Below are 26,936 nucleotides of genomic sequence, written 5' to 3'. Positions count from 1 at the left end.
TTTATCCTTGAGGACAATTAGTTTGAAAGCTTTCTGAGAAAAAGATTTATTCACTGTTACAGTGACAACTAAGTGATAGAAACTAGGTATTATTAAAAAGTTTAACAACCCAACTATTCAGCTGTATGTGTCTGATGGAGAAGAATTCCCATGTGTGCTAACGGTCTCGCTGACCATCACCTCCTGACTGCGGACCCCGCGTACTGCACAGCCCCCGCTTCCTGCACGCTCCTCCTAGCCCCCGTGGCCCCAGCCTGGCCTCCTTACCCACTCTCACTCATGACAGCTAGCACCATCCTGCAGCCTGCCCGTACCTTGTTAGGGGCTGCCCCACCAGGGGTCAGCTGCTCGGAGCTTGCCCCTTCTTGCCTGCAGCTCCGGCACTTACCTCTTTTCCCTCTTACCTCAGTTTCCCCTCTTCGCTGGGTTCCATCAGCATGCACGTGGCTCCTATTGCCCCATATCCTCCTCCAGCTGCTGTCTCCTCTTCCCGCCCCCTCCTCCTGTGTGTCTCTCCCGGTTCAAGTCAGTTTTGCCGCTAACACTCCGCGAAAACATGTTTGTCAAGGTCACAGTCAACTTGACGCTGCTAAGTGGCCAGTCACAGGGCATTCGCCTCCTTCACTTGGCCCCCCGGTGCTGTTCTCTTGCTTCCTCACGGTTAGTCTTCTACAGACGCCTTTGCCGTTACTATGCATCCTCCAGCCTGGGGGTCGTTGAGGCTTCCATGGCGGCAGCCGGCCCTGGAGAGGCTTCTGTGCTCTGGTCTCCAACTGCTGCTTCCAGCCAGGCCCCACCCTGAACTCCCACCAGGATCATTGGCTACCTGCTGGGTCTCCTCACACGTCTGAGCAGGACACGGATGATACCGCATGCAAAACTGGGCAACGCCTGATCTTGGGCTCCTTGGCACCCAGCCAGCCCATCCCAAGTGAAGACAGTATCCTCCTGCCCCTTGTGCAGGGTTTGTTAAAAACCCTGGGGGTGTTCCTGATGCCTGTGTTTCCTGCAGTCTTTCTGTGACCCGTGATCCCCTTGTTGGTCTGCATTGGCTGCAGGGCTCCAGTCCGCTTGCGGGCAGCAAGAACGAGGGAGGGGAAAGGGAGGGTGCCAGCTCCCCCGTGGGGCCTCCCAGAAGTGCTGTTCAGCATTTATGCTTAAGCTCAGAGGCCGGAGCTTGTGGTTGGCTGTATCTAGCTTCAAAGGGACCTTACAAACACCAGCCTGGTGGTGGGCTGATTGCTGCCCTGGCCCTGAGTGCAGTTGGGGTTTGTGGCTCCTGCTGGGCTCTGTCCTTCCTCACGGCTTTAATCAGAGTCTGACACAGCTGCCTCCAGTCTGTCTGCTTGCTTTTCTGTCAGAGGCCCTCATTGCAGTACATGACCCTCTGGGCCGGAGGCTGTGTTTTGCTCCATCACGCCCTGGCTTTGGCCAGGCCTCCAGTGATCCTTGCGGTGTCTGGCGGTGAGCACCCACTGGTGGCCCCTGCTCCTTGAAACAGGGTCCTGTTTGGCTTCCAGGTTTGCCACCCCGGCCAGGTTCCTCCCCAGCTCGCAGCCGCCCCCCCTCCTCAGTGTGACCGCTCGCGGTGCCGGTGATCTTGTGTGGCCTCATGTGCTCTGAGGACTCTGCATACCAGTGACTCCCATACGCTTAGCTCCCCAGTCCCAGAGCCCAGGATCCCGTAGCCTCACTTGGATCTCTGTTAGGTAGCTCAGCATATGTAGGTCTGAACTCCTTAACTTACCTGCCTCCTCCCCAGACCTAACTCCCCATCTTCCTTGTCTCAGGTTAAAGCCTTGACCCCTCTGTCCTCACAGCTTATGTCCATACGTCCTTCCGCGTCTTCCCTTCTTTCCTCCTGCCACCATGGCCGAAACCATCTCTGTGGGTTGAGGTAGCCTCCTGCCTAGTCCCGGCTCTGCCCGTGCCCAGCACAGCCGTCATATCGCTGTACCAGACAGTGCCGTTCTCCTGTCCTAGTCGCTCTCTGTTTAACTTGGGGTGCAGAGCAAGATTGTGAGAGTAGTTCTACAGGCCCTGTGGCTTGACCCCTGCCTCCTCCTCCCCATCTCCCTCCTCCAGCTCTGCTCCCCTTGGGCACTTAGCCATGGTGGTCTCCCTGCTGCCAGAAGATGTGCTGGCGTGGGGGCCTCAGAGCCTTTGCACTCGCTTACTCTGCCTGGAATCCTCTTCCTTCAGGTGTTCGTCTTTCTCATTCCCTCACCTGCTTGGATCTTTGCTCAGGTGTCACCCTCTCGGCGAGATCACCTTATTTAATCTGGGAGCCCTACCATCTCCCTCTTCTCTGTTTTTCTCCTTTGCTGTTACTGTCATACTGTATTTTGCTTCTTTGTTTCTAACCCTTGGGATTGTAAGCTTTGTGGAGAGCAGAGAGGAAGTATTTCTTCAGTTAACAAATGAACTATTAAGTATTATTTTGGCAGTTCTGTCCAAAGAAGCAAAAATTGAAACAGAAGTAAATGTAACTTTGGATGAGACATAATATGTTTATGTACCCAGAGAACACTAATTGGAAAATTACTACAGTTAATGAGAAAGTTCAACACAATAGCTGGGCACATGAAAAATACACAAAAATCAGTCACTTTTCTGTGTCAGCAATAACCAGTGAAAGCACGTCGTGGGAAAATACCCATTCCCAGTAACCTAACAGCAGCAGAAGTAAAGTATCAGGGTGAGCTTTGCTGGACAGCGTGATGGACGCTAGAGGAGACGCAATGGTTTCTCAGTAAAGGCCTAAAGGAAAACCAGCATCAGCACAGAGTGTCGTGTCTGTTTGAACACGCTAATGACTGAAGATACCGTCTGGCTTTTTTGTGCCAGGTCACATATCTCTTACTTGTAATCGGGGAGCACAGAGAAGGGCGGGGCTGTGCCTGATGCCAGAGGCAGGTGGGAACCTTGCTGCAGAACTGCTTCCAGTCACACGTTGTAGCTAAACAGCGAGGATGCCTGTGCCGCTAGCGTGCGGTATGCAAGTCAATACTGCTGTCCATTTGTGGCTGATGTGTTGTATTTGGTCAGTGAGCCCGTCCCAAGGGCTGGAGGGCACTTGACCACGTGCAGGCATGGCCCTGATACCCCCCGCCCCCGCCGGTGTTGGTGGCCGGTGCTGTGCTGCCTTGTGTGTGTGCTGGCTGACTCAGGATTTGCAGCTCGTACTGCTTTACTCATGTCTGCCTTTCTAAAACGGACCAGTGGCATGAGAAGATTTCTGATGTACCCAGCGGGTGGCCGATTAGACAGGCCTGCACTCAGAGAAGAGGGCGTGGAGGTGCTGACTGTGCTCTCCCCGCCTCAAGCTCTGTCAGCCATGCTGTGAAGTGAAAGGTCTTTCTCTTCATAGCCCCCTGAAGCTGACCAGAAATGTTGTTTTTTTAAGAAGCCTGTTTGAAACTGGCTGAGCCTCCCTCAGGGTATGTGCTGTGCGTGGGGGAGAACCTCAGGGATGCAGGAAGCCACTGTGATTTGGAGGACTGTCCCATGCCATACACAGGAGCAGGAGGCAGAACTCTCCAGGACACAGACGTCTACTGCCACTCAGGGCTCAATCTGACACTTTAGGAGATGTTATTGTCTTCGTGATAAATAGTTAGAAACCTCTTCTGAGGGTTCTTCATTGTGAAAGATAAAAAGTCCCATGACATTGGGGAAATACTTCCTTCCTGTGCTGGTTAAAATGGCTGAAAACATTATGATGACAAACTAAAATGCATTTCTTTGTCAGCAAATACTGTCAGAAAACCCACAGCAAACATTGGAGAAGGTTTGAAGAAACACATACTAGAGCAAATGACACAGTGTAGGAGGATTGCTATAGAGCTGGGGGAAAGTACAGATGTTTTGTACAAATCTTAACTTATGGCGTTTGCCAGATTCTGTTTCAATTATGAAAACAGGAAGGATTACTTTTTATGAGTCACTGAAGGGGAAAGATTTAGTGAAGGAAATATAATTTAACATCAGCTAACTAAACAGAAATCCTGTGATCTTAAAAGCTACAGTGCAATGAATTACGAAGGAAAAATTCAGTAGATTTGATTAATATGAATTTAAATCTTTGGTATGCTTAGATAAAATAGAACCAGAATTTAAAAGCAAATAACAATTTTTAAAGTCCCCCAAATGTGAACCATAAAGAGCTGATTCACATTGATAAGAAAAATGCAAGACCTCTTTTCCTTGTTGAGTGTTAGACAAGGAGCACAAAGGGAAAATGTGTTGGATTGAACCATGTAAAAAAAAACAAGTGGTTTCACTAGTGAATTCTGTTAAATGTTTAAAGAAGAAATAACACCGAACCATGTAAAAAAAAACAAGTGGTTTCACTAGTGAATTCTGTTAAATGTTTAAAGAAGAAATAACACCGAACCATGTAAAAAAAAACAAGTGGTTTCACTAGTGAATTCTGTTAAATGTTTAAAGAAGAAATAACACCGATCTTTAACGAGCTCTTCCAGAAAATAGAAGAGAAAGGAACATATCCCACCTCACTCTGTGTGGTCAGTACTACCCTGATACCAAAACCAGACACAGTATTCCCTGTGAATGAATATAAGTGTTAAAATCCTCAGCAGCACGCTAGCAAACTGTATCTGACAACATGTGAAAAGGATTATGTACTCTGAGTAAATGGGATCTTCCCCAGGAATGCAAGGTTGGTTCAACCTGCAGAAAGCAGTGTAACACACCACAACAGTACAAAGGACAAAAGCCACATGATCATCTGAACAGACACAGGAAAAAAAGGCACTTGACAGAACCCAATACTTTTTTATGATAAAAACACTCAACAAACTAGGAAAAGGAGAGAACTTCCTCAACCTGATAAAGAGCATCTATGCAAAAACCACAGCTAACATCATGCTTAGTGGTAAAAGACTGAAAACTTTTTTCCCCCTAGGACAAAGAGGCAAGGATGTCCATTCTGGCCACTTCTAATTCAGCGTTGTCCTGGAGATTGTAATCAGGGCAGTTAGGCAAGAAAAAGAAATAACAGGCATTCAGATGGGAAAGGAAGAAACAAAACTCAGTTTGCAGATGAAATGACCTCGTATATGAAAAGCCCTAAGGAATGTACACACACTGTATTAGAACTAGTTCTAACGTGTATAATCTAGTTCAGCCATGTTGCAGGATACAAGATAAGTACATAAAAATAAGTTGTACTTATATACTTTAGATACGAACAATCAAAAAGGAATGAAGAAAACAATTTTACTTAAAATAGCATGAAAAATATTGAAATAGGAATAAGACTTCACTGTTAAGATAGCAATAAATTGATCTATAGGTTCAATCCAGTCCATATCAAAACACTAGCTGGCTCTTCTGCAGAAATTGAGAAGCTGATCCTGAAATTCATATGGAAATGCAGGGGATCCAGAATAGTCAAAACGGTCATGTGAGACCACTCAGGCTGTGATAACAAAATACCAGAGACTAGAGTGACTCAAACAACAGATCCTTATTTCTTACAGTTCTGGGGGCTGGCAGGTCCAAGATCAAGGTGCCATCAGAGTTGGTTCCTGGTGACCCTCTTTTTGGTTTGCAGATGACTGCCTTCTCGCTGTGTGCTCACATGAGAGAATGGGCATGCTGGTCTTTTCCTCTTATGAGGACGTTGATCCCATTATGGAGTTGCCACACTTGTGACCTCATCTAAACCTAAGTATGTTTCAGACGCCCCCAACTCCAGATACCATCACATTGGGGACTAAGGCTTCAACGTAGGAATTTTGTGGGGGACCCAAACATTCAGCCAATAAAAATCTTGATAAAGAACAAAGTTGTAGGGCTCACATTTCCCGGTTTCAAAACATTACAAATTACACTTTCTGATTGCTGGTAAAAAGGCTAAAGGTAGATCAGTGGGCTAGAACTGAGAGTCCAGACATAAGCCCACACATAAGTCCAGACAATAAGCCCATACCCTCAATAAGGGTGCCAGGACAGTTACATAGGGAAGGGAGAGGCTTTTCAACGAGTGTTTCCAAGACAACTGGAAAGAAGTTGAATCCTTCTCTCAAGCTGTATATAAGCATTAAGTCAAAATGGATCAAAGAGTTAAATGTAAAAGCTAGGGTTCTTAGATACAACACCTGAAGCACTGGAAACCAAAACAAAATTGCAGGTTGGACTTCAAAAGTGAAAAGCTTGTGCTTCCAAGGACAGAATGGAGAGAAATGTTTGCATGTCACGTTTGGTAAGAATCTGGTAGTATCCAGAATCTACTAAGAGTTCTTACAGTTCAATAATGTAAAGACAACCCAATTTAAAAGGAGCAAATTATTTGAGTAGACTTTTCCAGAGAAGATATAGAAATGGCTAATAAGCATTGAGAAGATACTCAGCATTATTAATGAGTCAAGATGGAAAGTAGCCCGTGTTAGATGAGGATGTGGAGAAACCGAAGTCGTCCTATAGTGCTGGGGTGTGTAAAATGGCAAAGACGCTGTGGAAAGCAGTCCGGCAGTTGTTTAAAAAGTTCAACATAGAGTGGCCAGCAGTTCCATTCGTAGGTAGAGCCCCCAAAGAAGTGGAAAGGTGTCCACGTGAAAACCCGTGCAGGACTTTTTGTAGCCTTGTTCATAATAGCCAAAACCGCGGGAGCAGTCAAAATGGCCACCAACGTATGAATGCGTAAGCAAACGTACATTTGTGCGACAGAATACTGTTCTTCGGCCATAAAAAGGAACGAAATGCACGTTACATCATGACTGAACCATGAAAACATCATGCTAAGTTAAAGCCAGACAGAAGGCCACAGAATGTATGATTCCATGTGTACGAAATGTCTGCGATGGGCTGGTCCACACAGGCAGGAAGTAGATTATGGGTGGTTGGTTGCCTGCCTGTGGGGAGGACTTCCATAGGTTGGGAATTCTCTTTGGGGTGATGAAATGTTCTGGAAGCATTTCGTGGTGATAGTTGTACAACCTTGAGATAATATTAAAAACTGAATTGTACACTTTTAAGAGGGTGAGTTTTATGGTGTCTGAGTTATATCTCAATTAAAAATTGGTAAAATGATGGCCTATCAGCATTTTTGTAGGATTCAACTTAATAGACAATTAAAGAGCACTCATGCAGGGGTGCCTGGGTGGCTCAGTCGGTTGAGTACCTGACTTGATGACAGCTTAGGTCTGGAGCACAGGGTTGTGAGTTCAAGCCCCGTATGGAGCCTACATAAGAAAGAAAGAAAAAAACATTCATGCACAGTGCTGGCCGACCTTGGGAGGGTATCCATGACCTGCAACTGCACATGTGCACTTCAGGATAGATCTGCAGAATTCGAGTAGCCAGGTCAAAGGTTAGATGCGGTTTTGATAACTGCTGTCAAATTCCCCTCCCCTCCACACGCTCCCTGCCAGCCGTGTATGGGGTCCAAGTTGCCCCCAAACCTCACCATGGGTTTTCTGTAGCTACCCTGTCCAGTACAACAGCCCTGGGCCCCACATGGCTGTTGAGTGCTTGAAATGTTGCTGGTCCAAATATGTGCTCTGAGTATAAAATAAAATTTAGCACAAAGAGAAAAAATAATGTAAAATGTCTAATAAATGAAATATTGGGGGGGTGTTGGATTAAATAAAAGCACACTGAAGTCAGTTTCATTGCATTCTTCTTAATGTGGCTGCTAGAAGACTTAAAACTTTGTGCGTGGGGCACCTGGGTGGCGCAGTTGTCAAGCGTCTGCCTTCGGCTCAGGGCGTGATCCCAGCGTTATGGGATCGAGCCCCACGTCAGGCTCTGTGAACCTGCTTCTTCCTCTCCCACTCCCCCTGCTTGTGTTCCCTCTCTCGCTGGCTGTCTCTCTCTCTGTCAAATAAATAAATTAAAACAAACAAACAAACACGTTGTTCGTGTGCTGCTCGTGGTTCTTTGGAGCAGCCCTGCTCTGTGGCTTTCTCCTTTCCGTTTCCTTTTGGTCCACTTACGCTCCAGTTATCTTTGCGTGGCCATCCAGATTCACAGCAAGTACTGATTTGTGGACTTACTCTCCCCATCTTTGTTCTCTGTCTCCTGTGCTTTGTGTGTCTTTTTTCGTTTCCTTCTTGGTAGAGTGATAAGGTTTTCTTTGTTCCATGTAATTTCCTCTTGTGGTTCGGCAGGCTCACAGCCACACTCGGGTTGTGACAGATGAGAAAGGTCTCCAGACATTGTTTCCAAGGGTCCCCTGGGGAGTAGTCTCCCTGGTGGAGAACCACTCCTCCCGCTGGTGTGCTGGTGTTCGAATGTCCCGTAAAGGGACCCCACGGCTGCACTGTGTGTCTTGCTTTTCCCCCTACCTGTATCTGGGCATCATTGTGCGTCACCCCACATCAGCGGGCACAGTTTACCATCCCCATGGACGCATGTTGGCGATGGTTCCAATCTTGGGCTTTTACAAATAAAACTGAGCATTTGCGTACAGGTCTCTTTGCGGATACTCTGTGCTTGCCTCTCTTGGGATTGGCATTGCTGAGTGATGTGGTACGTGTATGTTGACTCTGTTCCTGAGGGTCACCCGCAGCACTGCCAGCGATACCCTCCAGCGATGTCCTCAGCCTGGCTGGCAGGTGCTGTGGACTCTTCCTAGCCTGCAGTCGTGTTCTGTCTTGGGCTGTCCGGAGAAACAGAACCATCCAGTAAGAGAGGGAGACACAGCAAGAGGGAACAGGGAATGGGGAGAGAGGTTGAGACTGACCGTACAGGATTGGCTTACAGTATTGTGGGGGCTGAAAAGATCTGCAGTGGGCAAGCAGGAGCCCCCGGACAGCTGACGAAAGTCTGCTTTACTCAGCCCGATTCAAACTCGATTCTCCAGACACACCCAGAGCCGCGTCTGACCCTGTGTCTGCACCCTGTGGCCCGATCAGCTTGACAACACATAGAGCTAACCCTCACGTGTCCTCTTGTGGCTTGAATTTGCATGTTTCTGACTAATGATGTTATGTGGCTTTATTATTAGTCTTTTGTATATCTTCTTTTGTGCCTTTTTGTTAAAACCCTTTGCCCGTTTTAAAAACGGGATTGTCATCTTGGTCTTGCGTTGTAAGTTCTAAATACGTTCTAGATAAAGCCCTTTGTCCCGTTCACACACACTGAATGTTTCTCCTCGTCTGGGGCTTGCCTTAAACAATTGTCCTTCAAAGAGCAGAAGTTTTAGTTTGATAAGGTGTAATTAATTAATTCTTCTTTTATAGTTAGTGCGTTCTGTATCCCTGTGAGAGATCTTTGCCTATCTGAAGGTTGTGAGGGTTTTCTCCTGTGTTCCCATCTAGAATTCTATAGTTCTCGCTTTTACGTTTGGGTCCGCGATCACTTAAGAATTTTCGCCAACCGCGTGAGGTCCGGGTTGAGGTCTTCCCTGTCCCGTGTGGCTGTCCAGTTCTGCGCCATTGTCGCGGAGCTGGCCCTCTCTGCCCTGGGTTGCTGGGCTCCTTGGGTGGGGGTCCGTTTCTGGGCTGTCTGTCCTCTGCCGCTCTGGGGGGTGGCTGCACCAGGGTCCCGCTGTCTTGTTTGCCGTAGCTTCCTGGTAGCTGCTGAAATCAGACAGCGATGCGGTGGGTTATCAGTGTCATGGGACTGTTTTGTATTGTGGGGAGCAGCATGAGACTAGCCACCGTCCTCACCTGTAAGTGTGCAGCAGTTAGCCACATGCACGCTTCAGCCTGCACAGCTGAAACCATGTATGCGTTTGTCTTCGTCAGTTCAAAGTGCGGTTGACTGGGTACAAACAACAGAAAGCTCTTCTCCCGAGTCGTGGAGGCCAGAAGGCTGGGATGAGCGTGCGGGGTGGTCTGGTTCTGGGGAGGGTCTCTTCCGGCTTGCCGACGGCCGTCTTCTCCCATGTCACGTGCGGTGAAGACAGCGAGCGGTGCTTTTTAGAAGGATGCTGATTCCAGTCAGGAGGGCCGCACCCTTGTAACCCAGTCACCTCCCAAGGCTCCATCTCCATAGGCCATCCCGTTGGGGGTCGTATTTTTGTGTGTGCATGATGGGGGTGGGGACACATTCAGTCTGTTGCATCATTAACCCCTCCCGTTTTCCCCGGCCCCCGGCAGCCGCCGTCCTTGGCTCTGTGTCTGATCGACCGTACAGTTCAGCCTTTCTGGGACTGGCTGTTTCACTTCCGTGTGTCCTACACATTCATCCGTGTTGCACCATGTGGTAGGATTTCCTTCTTTGCACGGCCGAATAGTATTCCACTGGGTGGATACACCACATTTTGGTAGTCTGTCCATCCGTCCGTCTGTCCACCCGTCCGTGGACACTCGGGTGCTTCCCTATCTTAGCGGCCGTGCGTAACGCGGCCGTGAACACGGGGGTGCCGGCGTCTCCTCGAGACCCTGCTCTCTGTTCTTCGGGGAACCTACCCAGATGTGGAACTGCGGGCCGTGGGCTCATTCAGTGCTTCGTTTTTGGAGGACCCTCCACACTGTTTTCCACGCGGCTGCGCCATCTTACGCGCCCCCCCCGCCCCACGGCGCACGGAGTTCCAGTTTCCCCACGTCCTCGCCAAGGCTCGTCGGTCTCTGCTCCTGTGAGAGCAGCCATCCTGCGGGCCGTGAGGTGGGCTCTGCCCGGGGCTTAGACCTGCGTTGCCCTGAGTCTGGGTGATGCTCCCCACCTTTCCGTGTGCGGCTCGGCCGCGGTGTGTCTTCTGGGGAGAAATGTCTGCTCAGGTCCTCTGCCCACGTTGGGTTGGGTGTTCGTGTCCTTGCTGTGGAGCCCTAGTCCCCCCTGCCCCGGTACCAGACCCTCGTCTGCCGTGCGCTCTGCCCGGGTGCCCTCCCCTTGCTGGGCTGTGCTCTCACTGTAGATGGCTTCTTTCGCTTTGCACAAGTTTTAAGTTTGATGTAATCCCATTTGTCTGCTTCTGGTTTTGTTGTCTGTGCATTCAAGACTACATTTCAATATTTGCCTCTTATTTTGGAATTCTTTCAAAGTCTCTTGGACTTAGAGTCACCTTATCCGTGTTCCTTAGGCTGCAGATTGGTTTCTTTCCTTCTGGTTTGACTGTATTATTTACTGCTTTTTTCCTCACTGCTCTTTGCTGTATCTTATTTCCTCTCATTGATTTTGTTGTTTGTCTCACTGAGGACTCTCCGAGTAATTTTCCTCCAGAAAAGGGTTGTGGGCGCTAACCTTGGCAGTCCGTGCACGTCTGGAAGTATCTTCATCTTGCCCTTCTTCTGGAATGAGAGTTTGGCTTCGTTCAGGATCTTCAGCATTTCTGAAATTCCATTCCTTCATTTGGCAAAAGCCCTTTTGGAAGAAGCCTGTGAAGGAGCTGTTGGTGACTGAGAGCAGGGGATAGTTGGGGAAAGGCGGGGGAGGACAGGACCCCAGGCTGGGTGCCCTGTGGGCAGAACGCTGGCAGCTTTCCAGGGCCAGCCGCCTGGTGTCCTCGGGACGGAAGCTGGCACAGGAAGCTGCTCAGTGCTCCCTTGACGTAAATTCTGGGAGCTCCTGGGGGGAGGGGTTTCGCTGTGGGCCAGACCGGTGGGGGGCACAGGACACGTGGGAGTGCGGGCCGCAGAAGGTGAGGTCCTGACAGCTCAGCGCTGTGGAGCTTGTAAGCAGGTGTGGGGCTGGAGCATTGAGGGCAGGTTGTGAGTACTTGGGTGGGAGGAGAGGCCACAATGTGGGCCATTTGGGGGGCTGACTCAGGTCCAGGGGAAGACGCAGGCCATGTGCGAAGAGCACAGTGGAGCTCACAGCCTCCCAGAAGTGTACGAAATTCTGACTTAGTTTCTTTTATCAAAAGATAGAGGAGGGGCACCTGGGTGGCTCAGTCGTTAAGCGTCTCCCTTCGGCTCAGGGCGTGATCCCAGAATCCTGAGATTGAGCCCCACATCAGGCTCCTCCGCTGGGAGCCTGCTTCTCCCTCTCCCACTGCCCCTGCTTGTGTTCCCTCTCTCGCTGGCTGGCTCTCTCTCTTTGTCAAATAAATAAATAAAATCTTAAAAAAAAAAAAAAAAGAGTTAACGTTGACTTTAAGCTTACAGTATAAATTGTTGGTCCTGGATGTTGATGACGGACTAAAGGTGAATGTTAGAGCATGGCCTGCTTCCTTTTTGGATAAAAGTTAGCAGTGGAGACTCCAAGCCTGTGGTGCTTGCTTCAGGGTCTCCTTTTGCCTTCCCTTCGGTTGTAGGGTGGGCCTCAGGCCGGGCGTCGTGAGTAGAAGGCAGGACCTGAGACTCCTGGGAGTCCTGTGCTGGCGTCCCCTGAGCTGGGATGTGTTGACCACAGGGGAGCTGCTGACTCTTAGCACGGCGGTGTCCAGCGTGTGTAACGGCGCTGTCCTGCTGCTCACCTGCCTTTCCAGCAGCCTGGAGCCAGGGATGTCCCCGTCACCTGGCGTGTGCTCGGGCGGACGGTGTGTGCGGCTGTGTGGCTTTTTCTCTTCCTGTATTATGGTTGTTTTGATTGTATTTATTGAAATGTAATTTTAACATCTGAATCTGAGAGTAAAACTTTGAAGCTTTTGTTATCAGGCATCGTGGGATTTGTTTCAGTTCACTTTCCAGTAATTCTGCTACTGTGTTTTATGAAAGCGTCAACCAGGTCAAATTGGAAACGAACGCCTGTCCTGGCACAGACAGTTTGCAGGGCCCCTGGGGTGGGTGGGGGCTCTGAGCACAGCCCACGATTCTGAAAGGGAGGAAGCACGCGTCAGCGTCCCACCATCGCCCGGCCCCAGGGCCTCCGCCGAGAGCTCCTCTCCTCTTGTCCGGGAGGAGGCTAGCAAACGCATGCACCTAGCTCCCTATGCTGTGCTGTGTTATTATGAGGTGCGTTTGCCAAAACTGAGGCCCTTTCCTTTGGACGTGGAGGTCGGGGCTCGTGTCTGCGCCTGCTCGTGTCGCAGCTTCACCCTGGTCCACGCGCCACTGTGGAAGGCTCTTGAGGTACTGTGAAGCCAGGACAGGCCTGGTTAGGTCGTGGACCTGCGGTGCAGGTGACGTCGTATGGGTGTCGTGTGTGCTCTCTGCCGCTCTGTGTTAAGGACGGTTGTCTTGCTTCATCTAAGGACCCTCCTGTCTTGCTTGTGCTAGACCGTGGCATGGTTGCAGGAAAGACTGTTAGACCCGCCTGCTAGGGATGAGCCCTCCCTGGGTGGTGTATGTGGTTTGTCTAATGGCATTCTGGCTCTTGAGCCAGTAAGACCCAAGGTGTGGACAGGGATGGTTACCCACTGCTACCGTGTCCCCAGGGCAGCTTGAGGGGGAGTGGCAGCTGGGGCAAGGACAGTACTGGACCCCTGGCTGGTCTTGGGGAAGTCCTGCTGCAGGGGCCCCTCGTTGGTGTCTAGGTCACCTTGGTGTCTGCTCCTGGGAATCCCGGGCCCCTCCCTGCCAAGCACACAGTTGGCGCCTAGCACCTGTTGGAGCTGGCAGTGCCCCCTGTGCTGCTGTGGGTGGAGTGTTCACTTAGTGTGGTGTGCAGCCGCAGTGCGGACTTCCACGGTGAACCGCTGGCCACCAGGCGTCCGAGCCGTGCGAGCAGCACACGCTGAGCGGGGAGTGCTGGACCCACAGCCAGGAGAAGGGCCGGGAGGAGTGCTGGCAGCCACTCTCTCTGGAAGAGCAGAAGCGTAACAGCGACACGTCATCCTTCCTGGGTCTTTTATTTGTCAGTCTTGTGTAGGCAAAGGTGGTTTTGTCACTGGGGGCAAATAAGCATTGTCTGATTGAGATGAGCTAAACGTGCACCTGTAGTTTCCTGCTGGTGTGCTGCCGCCCCGACCTGTCCGTGTGTCCTCCACCTCGTCCTGCGCGACCATCGCGGTGTCCCGTGTCTGCGGCGCCCTCCGGGCCCATCACAGGCCGCTGCAGGTGTTCACATCGGGTGGATCTTATTGTGGTCGTCTCCTTAAACTGGATGAACTTTGGGATGATTTTGTCATTGTGTCCTTAACGGTTTTTTGGAAAGAAGGAGCTGTGCTGCCTCTGAATTTGGGGACAGTATGCGTCTTCACATTAGTGCCCTCATCCAGGAACACAAATGATCCTCTGTTCACACAGGCCTTTTGTGGGCCTCAGTCAGGTTTTAGAGTAGATGTGTCTTTAGAGCGCTAGAAGCCTAGAACTTCTGTCTGACGAAACGCCATGTGGGGGGTCTGGGTGTCCCGCACATGGGACCGCTGCTGCTCACACACCAGTTACCGTTCTTCTCCAGGTGCCCTATGAAACACTGAATAAACGCTTTCGGGCTGCTCAGAAAAACATTGACCGAGAGACGAGCCACGTCACCATGGTGGTGGCTGAGCTGGAGAAAACCTTGAGCAGCTGCCCCGCGGTGGACTCCGTGGTCAGCCTTCTGGATGGTGTGGTGGAGAAGCTCAGTGTCCTCAAGAGGAAGGTCAGTGTGGCGTGTGGACCGTCCTGCCCGCCTGCCCACGCGTGGCTGTAGTGAGGGTCCAGCAACCCAGCCTTAACCGTGTAGCCGGGACGTCCCAGAAAGGGGCTGTCTTTTGTGAGAGCTGGAACGCGGCCGAGACCAGGCAGCCCTGAGGTGGGGAGGTGGGCCCTCACGGCAGAGTGCGGGAGAGGCGAGCCCTCCGTGCTGTCTGTGCCCTGCAGCCTCTACGGGGTGACAGGCTGGCTCCCAGCCCCGTGCTCCTGTTCCTGCAGGGCTGGGTTGTCCTTGCTCCAGAGTGTCCCAAGCACAGATGGGAGGCAGGTGATTTATTATTTTTTAGAATTTCACCTCAAAGCTTCATGTAGGGCTTCTCGCTACTGTGCCCACTGAACAACCCAAAGAACGCAGCAAGATATTTTAAAACCTCTTACTGAATGTATCAAAGGGCTCATGAGACAAAGTTTATCACCAGAATTGGAGGGCAGGGGCCAAGGGGAGAGAAGGGCGGGACCCACGGCTGCCTTGCTGGCCAGTGCCCAGGGCCAGCTGGGGGCCGGGGGAGGCCAGGGCTGGTGGTGGGACCTGGTGGCAGTGCATGTCCGGTGGGGGTGCCCCAGGAGTGGACTTGCTGCACAGAGCGTCATAGCCTGTCCTGGAACACCCAGGGGAGCCAGGTCCCTCCTCTTGAGCCTGGTGGGAGTGGTCCCAGCTCGTGGTGCCTCCAGGTGCCGGGCACACTACATGCACTTCTCGGGGGAGAACACCATCCGTCAGAGCGGCAGAAACAACAGACACTGCACAGATTTCAGACGTAGAGACTATTAGGGACCAGACTTGACTGTGTCTGAAGATTAAACAGACACTGAGAATATTTGCAGAAGATGTAGAGTATAAAGTGTGTTTGAGAGTTTAAAATACAGGAAATAAAACTTCAAGAAATTAGAAGTATAAAAACTGAAATGAAAAACTCAAATGTAGGAGGCCTGGGTGGAGCAGTCGTTAGGTGTCTGCCTTCAGCTCAGGGCGTGATCCCAGAGTCCTGGGATCGAGCCCCACATCAGGCTCCTCCGCTGGGAGCCTGCTTCTTCCTCTCCCACTCCCCCTGCTTGTGTTCCCTCTCTCGCTGGCTGTCTCTCTCTCTCTATCAAATAAATAAATAAAATCTTTAAAAAAAAAAAAAAAGAAAGAAAAACTCAAATGTACATGTTTGCTTATAACACCCTTTTTAACATTTAACAATCAAACAAAGCTAAAGAGAGAATTTATGAGCTGGAAGGTAGCTGTGAGGAAATTATTGAGAAGTTCTAGCAGCACACAGAACTAAAAACACAGAACTATGTAAGAGGGTGGGAAGCCTCAGAGACTAGAGCAGAGACCGTGTTTGACCAAAGTCAAGAGAGGGCACAGGAAGAGTGGCCAAGGATCTCAGAACTGATGGAAGTTACCAGTTCAGAGCCCTAAATGGGCAAATGAAAGTAAGCCTTGGATTTCACATCATGAAACTGAAAAGAGAGACAGAAAGTCTTAAAAGCAGCTGGAGGAAGAAAACCACTTCCAAAGGAGCAGCAAACATCCTGGCCGCAGGTGGCAGGCGGAAAGGCGTGGCACGTGCTCGAGGGAGACGTGGGCCGGCCAGGCCGCTGGGTGAGCCTGTGCAGCGCCAGGTGTCGCCCACACTGCGGAGAATCAGGCCACGAATCCGGCCCCTCAGCGGCACTGACCACACAGCAGGTGCTGGACAGTTGGCTGCTGTCCTGGCCAGCGCTGATTCAGGACATGTCTGCGGAGCTGTGTTAATTTTGAACAAACTTGGAGGGAAAAAGTATTATAAAAGATAGAAAGTCGCAAACTGAGAACAGATGGCTTAATTAACTGGCAGCGTAGCTCCAGATTGTGTAAAGTCAAAAGTGACATCCCTGAAAAGAAGGTGCAGGTCCAGAACTTGCTGTGGGTAATGGCAGCTGCAGCCAGGCCTGCCTTGGGCGCCGGGCGGGGGTCTCTCCGTTTTGCTTCATCCCCCAGTCCGGGGACACCCGCCCCGTCCTCTGACTTTTCCTTGCATCCTGTTTGTGAGGGTTCCAGGTGGGGGCAGCCGTTGCTGTCCACCCTGAGCCCCTCTCTGCTCGCGTCTCAGGCGGTGGAGTCCATCCAGGCGGAGGACGAGAGCGCCAAGCTGTGCAAGCGCAGGATCGAGCACCTCAAGGAGCACAGCAGCGACCAGCCGGCGGCCGCCAGCATGTGGAAGAGGAAGCGCATGGACCGCATGATGGTGGAGCACCTGCTGCGCTGCGGCTACTACAACACGGCCGTGAAGCTGGCGCGCCAGAGCGGCATCGAGGTGGGCACGGGGCCCTTGCCGCATCCCGGGGCGGGCGTGTGGCGCTCGGCCGCGCAGCCTTCCTGGCCAGGGCGGGTGTGCCCGGGTTTAGTGTGTTTGAGCTAGGGGACCACGCCGGGTGCTTCTTGTTTGCCCGCGTGTTCTGACGAGCACGCCTGTGGGAGGGGATCGTTCCCGCTCGGTACCCACCCTTCCGTGACTGTTTTTACTGGGGTAGGGTCTTTTGTCCGGGGTGGGGTGCGTTTTCCATCTGTCTTTAGCAGTGCCCGTGGTACAGGTGTAGAAACAGGCGGTGCTCTGGCCTGCAGGGCGTGTGCAAGCCCAGCAGCATGGAGCTTTGGAAGGAAGGCTGCCCGGCGGTGGCGAGGGCGTCCAGTGCCCTCACTCCCCTTACCAGGGCTTCTCAGACCCACGTGCACCTTTCCCTAGCTTTCGGGCTGCCCCGCTGCTGTCGGGCAGTGTCTACCTCCCCGGCCCACCAGTCTCCACTCTGCACCCACTGGTCCCTCGGCCCTGCCCTCCCACCCTCTTCCTTCCCTGCCCAGCATGGCCAGCATGTACCTGATTGACGGGCTCTCCGGTCGTCGTGTTTGCCTGGCACAGCCTGTGCATCTGCGGGGGTCCTGTGGGTGCTCACACATCCCCGCACTCCTCCCTTCCTGCCCCTGTGAGGGTGTGGCCAGATGCTCCTAGACTCGAGGAACATGTGCTTTGAAGGGGAGAGAGGCATGAAGTCAAACGGGATTGTTTACAGGAGTGCATAGGGCAAAGGGGCAAGAGGGCTGGTGATTTCCAGAAGGTTGGTTGGGGTGGGCTTGCAGAGAGGAGGGGAGGGTCCCAGGACAGGCCTGGGAGCTGCCCTGTCCTGGGGTGTGGGATCTGAGCACATGTGGAACTCATAGAGTGGGGCTTCCCCTCATCTGAGATGGGTGTGGGGTGGGGGTTGAGTTGGAAACATTGCTTTAATAGGCTCACTCTGGTTGCTCCGTGAAGAACAGAGTATGGGAGGCATGGGGGACCCAGGAAGCCCATAGGAAGCTGTTATGTGTGAATCACAGTGATGGCGGTGGGGCGACCTTGGACATCCTGTAAAGGGGGCACTGCGAGATTTCTGTGTGGAGCCCCCAGGTTCACAGCTACGGGTGGAAATTAAGGTTGCTTCTAGAAGGAAGCATAGGAGGAGCCTCAGGCCCTTGGGGTGGGGTGAGAGCTCCTGACGGGGTGGGGTGCTGACACCAGCGAAGAGGCTGATGTATCAGGGTTCATTCACATTTAAAACTTGTTTGTCAAAAGACGCCATGGAAAGAGTGCACCAGGTCTGCCCAGATGGGGGCTCTGTGCCCCACGCGGAGCCCTGGTCCTGGAGGAGAGGCCTGTCCCCAGTGGTGTCTTCGTGTGTCCGTCTGCATTAGAAATCATGGTGCTGGCATCTCACATGGGGTGACTCCTGATTGGCGTGATTTCCAGTCCTCCTGCAGTCATCCGGTTTAACAGCTCTGGTGTGACTCCCACACCCCGGGGTCCTTGGACATCCGAGACACCATCGGCCGAAAAGAGAGAGAGGGCAGAGACCCAGATCCTGAGGCCGTACGGACTGAAAACCAGAGATGGGAAATAGAGAAAGATGACCCTGATGTTAGGAGACCCAGCGTTTCCCTGCAGGAGGGTTCTAGAAAAGAGAAGAAAATGCTAGAGAGATGGCCAAAGAAGTCGGAGAACAGCCGACCTCTGAGAGGATGTGGGGCCGCGGTGCCCAGCACTTACTGCCAGAGCTCGAGTTGGGAGGGTGAGGGGTTGGGGGCCAGGAAGGCAGGGGGAGTCCCACCCCCATGTGAGGGCAGAGCAGTGTCTCTCTGGGTCTGTCCCCCGTCTGACCTTGCTGCCCCGACAGGCCCGCAGTCAGGATGTGGGGTCTCAGGCCAAGTGAGGTTGGGGATCCATCTGGTGGCTCCGGAAGACTTGGGTGGAGCGGCCTTTGCGTGGCCCTGCCCAGACTGCCCGCTGCTGAGCTGCCGTACAGAGCCTGGCGAGCTCACGGGTCATCTGCAGGCGGCCGACCCTGATGGCAGCACGCCCTTGACCTTCAGGTCAGGGGCTCTTCTGCCCTTGACCGGCCGTGGCTTGTCCACAGCGACACCCCTGCCTGTGCTGGCCCTTGGTCGCGTGATGGCACGCCGATGAGCGTTTCTCCTGGTTAGCGGCGGCGCTGTTAGCCGTAATGCACTGCTTACCGTGTGCATAGATTCGCCGTGCGTACCTCACTCGAGACCTCCCGTCTTACGCGGCACTCAGCTGGAGGACGGCGGCCCTTCTCCAGGCGCCGCTTCTGCAAGGAGCAGGACGTGCACATTCTGTGCTGAGCTCCTGACTCGGTTGGCTCAGGGCGGAACTGAAGTGGAGACAGCATGGCAAGGAGGCCGCTGTCTGCTGCACTTTGCCGGCCGAGGGGCTCTGTGTGAGGCCGCCCGAGGGTCCCGAGAACGCGCAGGCCGTACCACACTCGCCTGCTGGCCGCAGAACACTGGCCTGCAGAGAATTCAAGGGATTTTTGTGTCGGATGTTCCCCCTCTGTTTGCTGAGAAGCTGATCTTGGGTGACGTGTCGGCTCTAGTCGTTCTAGACGGGAGACATTTGTTGACCCGTTGAAATTTGTTTTCTTCCAATGGCTCTCCCCGCCTTTGATGGTGTGCAGGCGTCCACCATCCTTTCCCGCCTCCGTGGCCGGGAGGCCCTCGTTGCTGGCCTTGCTCCAGCCGTTCGCTGGGGACTGGCAGGCCCTGGACGCTGTGTGGGTGTCGTGAGCCCGGGTCCCTCAGTAGACGCGGCCCCACAGGCATCAGAGAAAGGGGGGAGAAGACCAACAGTGCGGCAAAGACACAGACAGCCCCCAGCCACCCGCCCTCACTGCTCCTTCTCAGAATCTCAAATACATCTTCAGAGGGAACAAAACAAAACAAAATGAGGGTACGGGTTGCCGGGGTTCCTAGATCTGATTGTGAAGGGGTGAAACGGGGTCAGGCTGGGGGGGTGGCAAGGTTCTGGATGGGGGCTTTGGTTTGGGAGACGGTACTGGAATGCAGCGCCAGCCTCCACGGTGCTTGCCTGCCACTCGTCCCAGCCCCGGAGTTGCTGGAGGAGCCGGCTGAGCTGGCCAGGTGGGGCGTGCTGGGGCACAGGGAGGGAGTCCCGGGGGCGTCGGTGGACTCGGGGCTGGGGTCCCGGTGTCCAGTGCTCTGAGCACCCACCACTTCCTTCCCCTAAGGACTTAGTGAACATCGAGATGTTCCTGACGGCCAAAGAAGTGGAGGAGTCCCTGGAGAGGCGTGAGACGGCCACCTGCCTGGCCTGGTGTCACGACAACAAGTCGCGGCTGCGCAAGATGAAGGTGTGCGGGAGCCCGTGGTGGGGCGGGGGCAGGGGCGCTCGGGGGCGGGGCGAGCACCTGCCGGAACCAACGCGCCTGCACCTGTTGGTTCAGAGTTCTGTGCTTCTGGTTGGGGAGGGTTGTTGGGTTTGGTGTGGGTTTGGGGTTATTTTTTGGTCGTGGTGTTTGGGTTTTAGGTAAAATCCCTAAAAAGGGCACCCCCTTCCGCATTATGGTTTGGACAAGTGTTGTGAGCATGGGGTTCTGAAGGAGTGAGGTGCCAACTGCCTGCGTGTGCTCAGCTCGTTAGCCGCGGCTGGGTCCGTCCCGCCCCCGACCCCTCCGTCACCGATGCAGGGAAGCCCAGTCCCGAAGCGCTGTCCGCCTGCAGCGGTGTGGAGTTCTGGGCTGGGGTCCTCTCCAGTACGGCTGTTCCTGAGACCCACGAGCAGCTTACAGAACAGACGCTTCATCAGAACCTGCAGAATCCAAACATGCTTACCGAGAGGTGTTATCACCTGGGGCTTGCAGAAATGTTTAACTTCTATTAACCTTCCCCTGCCTCCGTTAGAAAAACTGTTTGTTTTCTGTTTTCTAAACCGAGCGCCTTTAACCTCTCCCCGGTTGAGCTTGTCGTGTGCACATAGTCACCAGCCAAGGGTGACGCTCTCTGCCACTCAGGGCCGCCAAAGCGAGCACGACGCGAAGACGGGACGGAAAAGTAGAGTGGCCAGTGGCTCCCCTAAAGAGAGTGAGGATCTTGGTATGGAAACCATAAAAGGAAAGCCAGAATTGGTATGTAACACTCACCTGCTCTCCTGCTCCAGCCCCCACAGCTGTGCTGCCCGGTGGGAACCAGGTCACAAGGAAAGTAGGCTTCCCGTCCTGACAGGTGGTTTCCGCAAGCCCTGCTACCTGCAGACAACACTGCTGCTTGGCGAGGGCACAGCCGCACAGCCGGGTCCAGGCGGGGCCTCGCAGCCGCTGTGGGAGCGGGAGGGCGGGCGGCCGGATCCATGGATGGCAGACTCCCGTCACCTGGCCGTTTAACCGGAGAGAGCATAAATAGCCATCCCAAAATGCGTTGGGAAGACCAGCTAATGACATGAAAACGTGCTTGTTATAAAATGTCAACTGAACAGAGTAGGGCCCCAGAGCGCCCAGACAGCGTGCACGTGTGTGCATACGTGCATGAGCTCACACACGCAGGCCGGGGAGGGGACAGCCGCCGGGGGGGGGTGGGGCCCATGCCCGACGACCGTGGACCTCTCGCATCAGTCGTGAGACTCTAGGCAAGAAAAGAAACTTTGGGATCCAAGTTTCACGTAGCTGGCAAGTACTTCTGAGACGATGGGTGCGTATCTGTTGAGTTGACTCCCGTCTCCAGACACTTAAGGACAGTTGGAGGAAGAACACGTGTGCTGCGTGTCTGGAAGGCTGGACGGCGTCACAGACGTGAGCGCACCAGGCCCGCCCCAGCCAGCACGGGAAGGATGTACTCAGTCCTCCGTGCGTGGTGTGATCACCTGGAATCGGGGTATTTCACGTCTGAGTCTGAGTACACGTGTCTTTGTCTGTTAGCAGACTGTTCAGCAGGTAACTAGTTAGAGCAGAGCCATCACAGTAACAGCATGTTTTAACATGTCAGTCGTGGGGAGTTAACCATGACGTTGTTTGTCTGGAATGCCCACCTGGTGGCTCCCTCCCCTGAGCACAGAAGCGGTGATCATCGGGTGCCCTGGGGAGGCAGGCAGGGCATGTCCCCGCTGGCCTCTGCCCCTCAGCCTCTGCTGGTCTGGCCTTGGAAGGGAACTCATCCGTGGGGCTGGGACCTCCTTTCTGTGTGCTGGTTTGTGCTGCCGCTGGGCACATGGCATCGGCTCCATCCCGTTGGGGGTCAGGACAGACTGCCACCTTGGTGCAGAGGGCAGGGGTGGAGGGGGCTGGGGCAGGGAAACTCACCTTGCTCTGAGCACCTGTATGTGGACGTGTTGGGCACCAGGTCAGTGGCTCTCTGCACCTTTGCCTCTGACTGCCTGCTGGGCCCCAAGGTAGGTCACGCCAGTCAGTGTGGCACCCTCGTGTCCGTGGAGCAAGGCTGGGGGCTTGGTAGGGCGCCCTCCCAGGGGCCTGCCTGAGACGCTTCATCAGGGTGCCAGCGCGCACGCTTGGAGGCTTGGCTAGGAACCATGCACATGGTTGGTAAACTGGAGTGTGAGGGTTAGACGTTTGGGACTGACTGACGGACTGCCTCGTAGACTGTCTGTCCCCGTCATCTCACGATCCCGGTGCTGTGGGAGGCGTGTGAGTGGAGGGTGCAGAGATTTTGCTCTTGTTCTAGTAATCCCACGTATTCGGTTTCTGGTTGGAAATACTGTTTTCTGAAACCATGTTGAAGATATTAGAGTTTAAATGATCATCTTTGTAAAATAATCCAGTTTTCCGTCTTAGGTTACCAAAGTTAATTTTGCCTGCCTTCCTCCATCCCCAGCCCAAGGGTCTGAACCCACATGGGACTGACATTGCTAAGATGGCAGAGTTAGCTCTGGGTTTGCATATGAATGACCCCGCTGGCGCACTCGGCCAGCACCCCTCAGAACCGCACGCGGAGTGCTGGGACAGATGCCTGCCAGACACGCAGCCGCCTGGCATAGCAGGGCCTCCTCTAGCCGCTGTCCCAGACCTCTTGCGCCCTCGCGCCCTCCGCAAACCCTGCGGCTTCCCCCTTCTGCTCTGACGGCTCTCACCAGCTCTGTGCCCCTCCTGGTCCCCCATCTGCCCTCCCCAGGGCCTTTGAGCTGGCTCTTCCTCTGCCTGGAACGTTCTCCCCAGGTGTCCCGCGGACTGTCCCCACCTCAGCCCCACCCTGAGAGTCCTCACCCAGCACCCCTGCGCAGGGACCTGGGCTCTCTCACTGGCTCCGCGCGCGCTGCTCCTGCTCACGCTCCTCTCTGAGGCGCCACCGTCCCGCAGCCTCTCCTCCCCCACCTGGTGTCAGGGCCTCAAGCCGGGGCTGGCCGCCTCCTCCCAGAGCAGGTCGGGGCCGAACATGCCACACGGCGTCCTGAAAGTGTCTGAGGCTGCGAAACGCAGTTAGAGGAAGAGGCTCTGAGGGCACGTCCCCAAGCTTTTACGACTTCATGACCATGAAACGGGATCCAGCGATCTGCTTTGTCCTTGTAAAGGGGTGGGAGCTTGTCTTCTGGGGCCCACTTGCTTCACATGGGAAGTCATGTCTCACGCCCCCCGAACTGCTGACGGCCCGTGGCGGGGAAGCCTGGCAGCCCACCCGCGCCTGTGCTTGCTGGTCCCGCCATGCCCAAGCCGGGCCCCTGGGTACGCGCTCAGGGCTGGCGGCCCCCGCGTGCAGCACTGCTCCTGCTGCTCCAGGAGCGCTGGGCCCATGTGCCGTCAGAGCCGGGGAGGCGCTGACTGCAGGCTGAGATTACAGTTTGGGTGTCAGACCCACCTCCCCGGGGGCTCTCAGCTTCCTTGGCGGACACTGGTCTGGCAGGGTCAGCCTGTGGCGTGACGGTGGCGACCTTCCCCAAGCCTGTCTTGTCTTTCCCCCCAGAGCTGCCTGGAGTTCAGCCTCAGGATTCAGGAGTTCATTGAGCTCATCCGGCAGAACAAGAGGCTAGATGCCGTGAGGTACGTGGAGAGGGGACAGACAGCCTTCCTGACTTCGTGGGCAGGCCTCTTGGGCTCTGGGGGGTGAAGTGTGGACTGTCCAGCAGTCTGCCCAGACCGGCTGGGCCCTGCCCGTGACCAGCAGAGTGCTGACGCCTGGCACCCGGGCTCCGTTCTGTCCAGACAGCATGAGGCTGACTTCCCATGTGGGCTCAGGGCCCCTGGTTCTACGGCTGTGTCCACCCACCCTGGAACGGTGCTGGCCCTGGGGTGGGCAGAGGGAGCCTCTGGGAAGGAGGCTGGTATGCAGGTATGGGAGCATGGGTTCCCCCAGGTGCAGGCCGTGCAGGAAGGCCCAGCTTGATCCCGATCTGTGCTCCCCAGGAGGCTGCTCCTTCGGGGTAGGGGGTGGGCTCTGTGTCTCTGAGAGTTGGATGGGGACTCATTGCAGCACTGGGAGACCTGGACTGTCTTGGGGTCCTCCCAGCCTGTGTCGTTGGGGTTTGGGTTCACGGACTCCAGGGTCACTTGGAAGGACTTGGGCAGGTGCTATTTTCAGTTGGGTCACTGTCTCTGGGTGTTTTCAGAATGGGATTCTGTGCTCGGTTCCTCGAGCCTCGTCCCCCTTCCTGTTCCTTGAGGAGGGGGGCCCTCGCTGAGCTGAGCAGTGCCAGACCCCGGCCCAGGTCACACGAGGTGGGGCTTACTTGGTACTGAGGCTCTGGCTTATGCCGAGCACAGATTCTTAAAGGTGAAAAGGCAAGCTCAGATGACCCGAAATGTTTTCTAGACATGCAAGAAAGCACTTCAGTCAGGCTGAAGGGAGCCAGCTGGATGAGGTCCGCCAGGTCATGGGTATGCTGGCCTTCCCACCAGACACACACATCTCGCCCTACAAGGTAAGCGTGCCTGTGGGCCCTCGGGGCTGGGGAGGGCCTGGGTGTGTGACGACGAGCACACCATGCAGGCTTTCGCCGTCTTGCTCCCGCGCTGCCAGTGAGAAGTTTGGGTCAGAACTGCGTACGAGGGGTTTCAGCCTAGGAGGCGCTTCAGCTCTGAGTGCCTCACCTGTCGCCCTCCCCGTTGTCGCTCACTGCCAGTGTTCTGCTTGACCTCCGTCGTCTCTCCCCTGCTCCCCTTGGCCTTTGGGGTCCACGTGGGGCGTGGGCAGGCACGGTCACGCAGCATCACAAGCCAGCCTGCTCGGCATTGCCAGAGCAGCATGTCCGGCCTCTTGAGACCAGGTGGCGCCCCCCAAACCTCGGGGCAGCCCTGGCCATCTCTGATCCGCCTTTGGGGTCTTCCCTGCTCTTGAGAAATGTCACGTGTTCGCAGCCGAACCGCTCGCAGTGCCGTCCTAGGAAACCTAGGAATTCGGACAGTCTTCCCCCAGTCCTTCTGGCTCCTCCCCCTTGGGGGCCCCTTGGCCATCAGCCCTCGGTCACCCCACACTGGTGTCCTTAGAAAAGCTCGCTTGGCTACACCTTCGTGTTCTCTCTGCAGCAGCTTTCTCATTTTTCGCAACAGAAGTTTCCAAATCGTCAGGTTCTGCTTTCTTTAGATGAGCAGTTCTGGCCCTAAGTCATTTTCTGTTCACACGTTTTACCGTAAACGCTTCCAGAGAAGCCAGGTGCACCTTCAGCACTTTGGCCAGAGGCGCTTCAGTGCCCTGTCCAGCGCCCTCGCACCCAAGCACTGCCTTCCCTGGATGCCGCCAAGCTCTCTGCCGCCTGTGACCCTGTAGCCGCTCTCCGTGGAGACGGGGGTTCTCCCAGCCACGGCCACGCTTAGGTGTTTGTTGCTCAGTTCCTCCCTCAGTTTTCTGTCTTGGTCTGTCTGGGCCGCTGTGACCGAATCCCGCAGTCTCGAGTCGGGAAGCCCAAGGTCAGGGCACTGGCAAGGTTGGGGGCGGCTCTTCCTCCTGTATGTTCTGACGAGGAGGCTAGTACCTGAAGACGCCACCCTCAGGAGCCCGTGGGCCTGGAGGGCCACCTGCTGACACCGTCAACAGTGGGGGACACACGCTCAACTGCAGTGTTCTCCCCCGGCTGCCAGCCTGTCCCCAGAAGGAGTGAAGTAAACTGCCTTCCCTGTGGGCTGAACCAGTCTCATTCCCTGAGCCTTGATGGCGGCCTTGTCTGAGGCCCCACCTGCCCCATACGGTTTTGTAGGCCGCCAGCACCTGCCCAGGGGCACCGCAGAGCCCCCCGGGCAGACACAGCCCCCGCTGGCTGGAGTGCTCGGCCGTAGGCCGTCTGCATGGCAGCTGGAAGCCTCTCCCCGTGACTGGACTCACGCAGCTCTGTGGTGGCGGGAACGTCCCGTAATCAACCCTCAGGTTGCAGAGATCTTGCAGGAGTGAGACTGAACTCAGAGTTTAACTGACAGTCTCTTCGATCTCTCTTCCTTGCTCTGGAGAAGGTTTGTGAGAAGTGCAGAGAGGGCCTGCCCTGGAGAGTGAGGTGTCCCGCTCAGGGAGAGTGAGGCCAGTGCTGCCGTCTCTGCCTGAGGGCGGAGGGCTGACCCTCGGAGGCACCGAAGCAGCATGAAGAGAAGCCATGCAGCCATTGTGGAGCCAAGACCAGCGGGGGACAGGCATAACCCCCCGACGCACGGCCTCGGAACTGTGGACACAGACGGCACACCAGAGGAAGACCAGGGCGCACACAGAGGGGATGGCCCAGGGGGGCACAGGACCCGGAAGGGCAGTGCTGCGGCAGGGCCACTCCCTGCCGTGCTGAGGGGACAGGAAGTCACGGGTGTGTCCCAGTGGGTCACACAAAAAGCAGGACAACATGCTCTGATCAGGGAGAGGTGGCTGCACCAGAGGTCCAAGGCCAAGGGTCTCGGGGAGAGGGGGAGTGTGGAGCCTCTGGACTCTGGGGTTGGTCCTCTGTGGACTGTGCTTCGATAAAAATGGCATTAAAGACATGTTTTTGTAACGTCAGAGTTAAGCGTGATGTCTGCCCACGGAGCCCCTGCTGTCTCCTCCCTCATCGTGGGGCCCTGACCCCAGTGCTTGACGTGCCGAGTTCCACTCTTGCTGGTGTGTCCCTCCGCTCCCTGCTCTTGTTCACTGGGAACCTGGGAAGCTCTGGGCACACACATTAACCAGGCCTGATGTTCTGTTCTGCGATTCTCCAGCCGCGAGGAGGCGGGTGGCTCCTGGCCCAGGAAAGTTACTTTCTGCAGTGAGACTCCCCCCCCCCCCCCCCCCCCCGCCCCCCG

At 54.7% G+C, this 26,936-nt stretch overlaps 1 protein-coding gene across 3 annotated transcripts in view; it reads left to right on the top strand.

Annotated features, from left to right (window-relative positions):
• The window catches only part of MAEA (macrophage erythroblast attacher, E3 ubiquitin ligase), a 34,779-nt gene that overhangs the window by 5,203 nt on the left and 2,640 nt on the right, over positions 1-26,936 (top strand). For 2 of the 3 annotated variants that reach the window (XR_005833533.1, XM_040625343.1), the window contains exons 2-7: positions 14,194-14,376; positions 16,511-16,714; positions 19,977-20,099; positions 20,760-20,873; positions 23,653-23,729; positions 24,499-24,607. Coding sequence is in view for 2 of the 3 variants with exons in the window: in XM_040625343.1 (XP_040481277.1) it covers positions 14,194-14,376; positions 16,511-16,714; positions 19,977-20,099; positions 20,760-20,873; positions 23,653-23,729; positions 24,499-24,607 (810 nt within the window). In the remaining variant the exon portion in view is untranslated. The remainder of the gene's footprint in view (positions 1-14,193; positions 14,377-16,510; positions 16,715-19,976; positions 20,100-20,759; positions 20,874-23,652; positions 23,730-24,498; positions 24,608-26,936) is intronic. The other variant, XM_040625344.1, reaches the window with a different exon arrangement.

The sequence above is a fragment of the Ursus maritimus genome, unplaced genomic scaffold (genome assembly GCF_017311325.1).
Source record: "Ursus maritimus isolate PB19 unplaced genomic scaffold, ASM1731132v1 scaffold_8, whole genome shotgun sequence".
NCBI lineage: Eukaryota > Metazoa > Chordata > Mammalia > Carnivora > Ursidae > Ursus > Ursus maritimus.
The sequence above is the reverse complement of the archived record's forward strand: the minus strand, read 5'-3'. Positions and strand labels throughout refer to the sequence as shown.